The following is a 7,186-nucleotide window of genomic DNA, read 5'->3' on the forward strand; positions in this document are numbered from 1 at the left end:
TACAACAACAAATAAAGTGAAATTATTGGCATGCAATTTAAGACATTTTTTATGTGGGGATTGGGGGGGGGGGGGGAGATATTGAAATATAAATCCCTTTTAAGTGGGTCATCAAAATTGATATATATATTTGATAGGCAGGATACAGTTCAAGGATTAGTACAGACAAGGTTAGCAAGTTCCCTCAATGGGCGGCATTCTCCAAATGCTTTGACTAAAGTTGTAATATTCTTTTTAGGGTCTGCTCTAGCAAGGGCAAGTATCATAGGCTTGCGCGGATTGGAAAAGAAACGCATAATCTGCCAAATCAAAATCAACAAGATTGATAATTAAAATCAAACTCCTGCACCAAGAAAATGTTTCTTACATAGTATTTGCCGCGGACAAACAAAATTGAATCAGCAGTAAATTATAGGCTGTCACACAATCACTAACAAAACAATGGTAAGAAAGACTAGTCATAACCTCAGACCAAATTGGTGGTCAAGAGAAGAAGGACTATCTTCATTTCTTTCCACATCTCCATCCATATCACCATCATGTGGAACAATATGGTGGAATTCCATCCCAGGTGGAATTACCTGGACAATTTTTGGCAATTCAAAATACAAATGATATAAAGTTAGTGCAACCAAATCAAACTTGCTTTATATTCTCAAAAAACCTGTGAGTCTAATAATAAACTTGGGACAGTTCTTATTACTTACAACCATGCGAGGCATAAACCTGCCATGACAGTTCACACCCCTTTTTATTCTTGCTCTCAGCTTGCGTTCTAGTATTGATCAAAGCCATCATATAGGCGCCATTGCTGTTCTATCTCCTGTCTGGTGCTGGTTATAACAATTTCTGTTGCATCAAGAGCTAGCTCCTCAGCTTCTATCCGCCGCATTATTTTGTATGTTGAATTTATCTCTTCTCTTGATTGTCTTCCTTGCTTTAAAAGTTGTTCAAGCTTATCTCGTCCTAGAGAATGGCCAGTAAAAAGCATAGGTACATTTAAAGCTCCAGACAGGAGAGCAGCAGAGTCACCTGCATCTGCATAATGTCCATGGATTGCAACAGGCCAGATTGGTTGCCCACCACCAATTTGCTCACCCAAACTTTGGACATCTGTAGAATGTGGTGAAGTGCACCATCAACAAATTCAGGAATGTAGGGCCAAAGGAGTTCTTTAGGAATATATTTATCTTTGGGCCAAATGGTATACGGACTATATATGCCCCACTACTCTCCCCATGCTCCTGCATTGAATTCTCAGAGTTTACTGGATTGAGCATTTCTGTTGGTTCACCATAACTCCAATCTACATCTGGAGCTGACACTTGTCTTGTCAGCAAGTCAACCCGATAAACACCTGGCATTGAACCTAAGGCCCTGGCAAGTTCTACTACGTACTTGACCTGATCATAACAGATATCATTCAAGATCCACTGTAAGCGATCAGTCAATATATGGTTCTCAAAAGCACATAAAAATTTATTGCTAAAAGTTACCTGACCCCCTGTATCAGAATCACGACCAAGCTCCATGTTTTCACCACGTATCAGGCCATGAAGGCTGCATAAAGACTGCTTGTTAAAAAGATTTTCATTTCAATGTCATACCTAATTTTTGTTTATGTCTAAAAAAAAGAGAAAATAAACTTCTTTCAAATTTCATAATACGCCCCCATAAAACCTCATATAAACTTAAAGCATGAAAAGGTTTTAGCTCATGCCTTATTAACACAATGTAGAGTTTCTTCTCCTTATGTTGATTAGCCCAGTTCTCCATAACATCAACAGAACTGATTCTAGGCATTCTTCCTCTAGTGCTATCACCATGAGATGAAAGATCACCAACCAAATCTCCTTTTTCACCCTCAGACAAATCTTCTGACATATCAGCTGTTGCCTCTCTGCGGCCTCTTTCACGTTCAAGATGGCGCTTAGCTTCACGCTGAGCTTCTTCTCCCTCAAACTGATCAAGATAACATCATCAGCACAAAGTTTTTTAGTGTTATTGGAGGGAAAAAAGATTTGGGATTTTATTCTTTAATAAGCACATGCTTAAGAAATATATCCGACTAGTTATTATGATGATCGTAACAATTGTCAAAATCTGAGCAATACAAAAGTGATAATAAGTCACATATTGTAAAGCTTGCTTTCTCCATTGTTTGTAAGGAGACATTTTCAAAGCTTAGTTCATAATATAAAGAGCTCAAAAGATACACTGGGGAAAAAACTTAGAATAAAAGCCTATGAATATATATATATATATATATATATATATATTCGTGTCTCAATTTCGAAGAAATTTTGAGTCATGTTGTGTTCGTGCTAGAGTTCGCATCTGCGTCTATCCTTCTTAGAGTGGACATTAATATGTGAACACAAGGCATAACACATTCAAACTCTCAAACAACACAACCATTCATCAATAAGAATGACAAAATTTACCAGATAACTAGTAACACACCGTGCACAATCATTCATCAGCTCACTCAGGAAACCAGGAAAAAAAAAATTGCAACTTGAATAATCAACCAGATCACAAGTATTGAAATTCATAGCATAGTAACAAAATCTACTTAGCATTGTCTGTACCATAACAAATCCAAAAAAAAAAAAAAAGACTAACATTAAAACATTTCAATTTTCAGATCATAAATAAAAAAAAACATATATATGACCTGTTTTTTCTGGCGAGCCAAATTCCAAATCCGCCAACACATATTCTCCAATCTTGTGTTCCTCTCCTGTGGACTCCTGGTGGCCGCAGCCTAAACCATTTCAATTTTCAGATCAAAAAACAAACATGAATGAATGAAGGAATGAAATTCAAAATTTTAAGAAACAGAGAGACGTACTCGAACCCAGGATCGGTGGAGATCGGTCTCATCGAAGCCGGTGATGACTTCCTCGACGAAGTATCGAGTGGGACTGAAATGTCCTCTCTCTCGGAGCAACAGCGACGATTTCTTCGGGTCGTCCAGACCCGGCCCGACGTCCAGGATCGCCTCCAAGTAACTGTTTATCCAATCATTTCCCGCCATCTTTCTATTCACAGAAAATGATCAAAGTGAGAGAGAGAGAGAGGTCTTTTTATGGTGACTATGAAAACGCGAGAGACGATAGAGAAGGTGTGTTTGTTTGTTTGTTTGTTTGAGTGTGTGTGTGTTGGCAGTTGGAAATGGAGGAGAGGGTGTGTCATCAGAGAGAGAAATTCAACATTTCCGAACTTTATGCGATCCCTCTGGAACTTGGAATTTGTACTCTTTCTCTCTCTTTCTTTTTTTCTCTTTTTTTTTTTTTTTTGTACTCGAACCCAGGATCGGTGGAGATCGGTCTCATCGAAGCCGGTGATGACTTCCTCGACGAAGTATCGAGTGGGACTGAAATGTCCTCTCTCTCGGAGCAACAGCGACGATTTCTTCGGGTCGTCCAGACCCGGCCCGACGTCCAGGATCGCCTCCAAGTAACTGTTTATCCAATCATTTCCCGCCATCTTTCTATTCACAGAAAATGATCAAAGTGAGAGAGAGAGAGAGGTCTTTTTATGGTGACTATGAAAACGCGAGAGACGATAGAGAAGGTGTGTTTGTTTGTTTGTTTGTTTGAGTGTGTGTGTGTTGGCAGTTGGAAATGGAGGAGAGGGTGTGTCATCAGAGAGAGAAATTCAACATTTCCGAACTTTATGCGATCCCTCTGGAACTTGGAATTTGTACTCTTTCTCTCTCTTTCTTTTTTTCTCTTTTTTTTTTTTTTTGATTCGATACTCTAACCGACTATTTTTTTTTTTTATAGTTACACCCTTCCATACGTGGAAGTAATCAAAACCTTCCTTTCTAAAAATCCCAAAAGTCAAAAGTAATATAGTACTAATTTGAATGATAAAATGACGTTTTTGTTGCCAATTGACTTTGACTTTGCAAGGGAGAGTTGTGATGAGAAAATTGTTAATTTAGAGTAGGTTCAGTACTTTATCATAAATGTGAGAGTACATAGTAGTATTTTTTTTTATTTCTATAGTATCTAAGAATTACTCATTATGATAAGTTGAAAAATGTCATAAACACGTTAAAGTTTTGTCGCAATTGTTATGTGACGATTTGTAAATGAAGGAGAAAATATTGTGTCTATATTAATATTAGTTCACATGAAGAGTTATGAAAAAAATGATATAAATAGATCTCTCCTGAGAATTGTGCCTCATTAGTTGGACTAATCCTATTTTAACATCAATTTCTTTTTGTAGTGTAGTGTCAAAATTTAGGTTCTTTTCTGTAAATATGGTACAATAGTTTTCTAATTGAATTCCAGATATAGGTTTTTTTTTTTTTTTTTTTTTTGGGTATTTTCAAGTTCCACATGTCTTCATATTGCTTTATATGATTTTAATATGAATATAGCAGGGACAAGGAAAGGATAATTAAATAAAATGAAGCCAAGTGTGTTCAGGAAAAAAAAATGTTTAGATATGTCATACTTTCATTGGTTTAGGTTCATTAAAAAAAAAAATTCATTGGCTTATGGCTGCTTTTTTTTTTTTTTTTTTTGTGAATGTTTGCTTTTCATTCTGCCAATGAATGACATCTAGCAACAAGGATATGTTTTATTCATTTATTAAAGAATTAATCATATGTTAATTTATATTGCTTTTTTTTTTTTTTTTTGAGAATCAATATTTTTTGAATGTTTGTTTTCATTCAGTCAATGAATGACATCTAGCAATAAGGATATGTTTTATTTATTTATTAAAGCATTATGATATGTTAATTTATAATAAAATTACAATTCTACTTCAAAAAAAAAATTACAATTCAATTATAAATTGGTTCATGTTATCAAAAAAAAAAATTATAAATTGGTTCAGAATATTTGACATCTTGTTATATATTCCTTTGAATCCATTTAAAGAGACAGTAAAGTAGGTTCTAGTTAGCTCAACTAGTAAAATCTCTGATGGTTAAATAAAAGATTTGAGATTTAATCCCCGCCTACACCAAAAATTAGTTGGTGTCTTGGTCTGATAATAAAAAATTATTATCAGGAGCGGATGCCATAAAAAAGTTTCCTAGGTCTAATCCTATATTTAACTTGGGTACTTATTAACAATCTAAACAACAAGACACATATTTCAAAAGATTAATAAAGATTTGAATTGGAACCAAATTCTGTTTCTGTGTATTAGTTCATCTTTTTTAGTCTATTCCTCACCTTGCTTAAAGCCTTAAACAGAAGGCAGTGTTGAAATTATCAGATGCTAGAATACGAGGGCAGCCTTTAAAAAAACTAGTCTAAATCTAATCTTGACTCCCTAGTACAATTAGAAGCTTTACAATGGCTTAACAGCAGATTCCCTTTAATTGGATTAGATAGAGAAAGGCGGTTAGGACTTATGACAAGCTAAATTGAACTAGAAGGGTGTTTGGTAGAGGAGTTTGAGTAATGTTATTTAAGTGTTTTTAATATACGTGTGGTTAAAAAAGTGTGTGAAAATATGTGTAAATGTGTTTGAAATGTGAAAAATATTGCTCAAATATGGTTACCAAACAGGACTTGACATTTAATTTTATTAGGCTTTTGGAGTTTAGTGTCATACTTTTCCATTAATCTCAGTTTTAGGTTTACACGTTTGTCCACAATATTTAGAGGGATATGTGTTAATAAATTTATGCTATTTTACTGTTTTGTGCAACTAAAGTCTATAGACGAGCCCTCAAAAAGTAAAATATTAGAACAACCTTTTTTCGTTGGCTACTGGCTAGATGATTGAAATAATGGTGTATTTTATTTTTAGGTATTTATAATATGTAATCAATTATAGTTTTATCTAATAAGTTCTAATTAAGTTAATTAATAAAGTATCTGATAGTTGTATAAAAGATATGGTTCAATCCCCCTACACCAACAAGGTCAAGTAGTAACAATAATTGTGGAGGCTCCTCTAATGAGCAAAAGTCCAAAAGTCTTTGGAAAACTCTTTGGCGCCTGAATATTCCAAACAAGGTCAAGTCGTTTGCGTGGAATGCTATAGAAAAAATATATTGCCAACAAAGGCTAACCTTAACCTATGCCGAAGACATGTCGTAGCTGATTCGGTTTGTGAGGCGTGTGGAGTCGAGTCAGAGAGCAGTAGCCATGCCCTTTGGGACTGCGAAAAAGCTCAAGAAGTATGGAGGATCTCGGGTCTTTCATTTGATGCTCACGATTTTGGTTTTTCCAGAATTCATTGATTTCCTGTGGCACCTAAAGTTTGGAAAATGTATGGGGATGATGTCTTGGAGTTTGTGATAATGGTGGCATGGTGTATTTAGTATAATCGGAATGCAGTGCACCAGGGGAAGAAGGAGCGACAAGCTTGTGAGGCAATTTTACACAAGGCGAAAATCATGTTGGAGGAATTCCAGATGGCCAATTTTAGTATGGCTCAAGCTTGACCTCAGGACGATGTTCATTGCGAAGCTCCAGAGGCCCCTTGATATAAAATTAACGTGGATGAGGCTGTAGTTGTAGGTTACACTCACCTGGTGTGGGGGCAATCATACGAGATAATGAAGGAAGAGTAACAGCAACTTTGAGTTGACTCCTACCTATACCTTTAGGACCTTTGGAATCTGAAGCTAAAGCCTTGGAGGTGGGTGTGATGTTTGCTTGGGATGTAGGAGTACGAGAGGTAATTTTTGAGTATGATTCGACCATTGTAGCTGAGGCTTTGAAGGGGCTGAGTGAACCACCAACAGCTATTAGCAACATTATTGAAGGAATTAGACATAAATTGCAAGATTTTAGACAAGTGCATATTTCTCATGTTCATCGGCAAAGTAACCGTCCAGCACACATGAATATGCCTAGAATGTTGTTAGTTATGTAACTTGGATAAAGAAAAATTCTAGTATAATTGAGTCGGCTTTGGCTCAAAATGTATTGTTTTTATTTTCTTCTTAATAAAAGTTGCAGTCTTTTATCCAAAAAAAAATCCCAAGTTTCCCGGTTTTAGTTTAAATAAGTGATTAGTTAAGTCACGTATACATGTGCTTTCATTTGAATTCAACCTCAAACTTCCCATTGTCACACTACCATTAAAAAGTTAAATTAATAAATGAATAATGCTAAATATACTGCAATTTCTTTTCCATAGAGATTACAATGATGATACACAAATAAATAAATAAATAATAATAATAGAACCTCTATTC

General features: G+C 35.4%; 1 protein-coding gene across 1 annotated transcript in view; it reads right to left on the bottom strand.

The window, feature by feature from the left end:
- The window catches only part of LOC111984301 (probable sucrose-phosphate synthase 1), an 8,317-nt gene extending 5,054 nt beyond the window's left edge, over window positions 1-3,263 (bottom strand). Inside the window, 11 exon segments of the mRNA XM_024015924.2 lie at window positions 168-299; window positions 466-485; window positions 488-581; window positions 708-784; window positions 787-1,104; window positions 1,107-1,193; window positions 1,196-1,403; window positions 1,497-1,560; window positions 1,721-1,962; window positions 2,678-2,767; window positions 2,855-3,263. Coding sequence (XP_023871692.2) covers window positions 168-299; window positions 466-485; window positions 488-581; window positions 708-784; window positions 787-1,104; window positions 1,107-1,193; window positions 1,196-1,403; window positions 1,497-1,560; window positions 1,721-1,962; window positions 2,678-2,767; window positions 2,855-3,040 — 1,518 coding nt within the window. The 5' untranslated portion in view covers window positions 3,041-3,263.
- Window positions 3,264-7,186: the final 3,923 nt, after the last annotated feature.

This window comes from Quercus suber, unplaced genomic scaffold, assembly GCF_002906115.3.
Source record: "Quercus suber isolate HL8 unplaced genomic scaffold, Cork oak 2.0 scaffold_110, whole genome shotgun sequence".
NCBI classification, from domain to species: Eukaryota; Viridiplantae; Streptophyta; class Magnoliopsida; order Fagales; family Fagaceae; genus Quercus; species Quercus suber.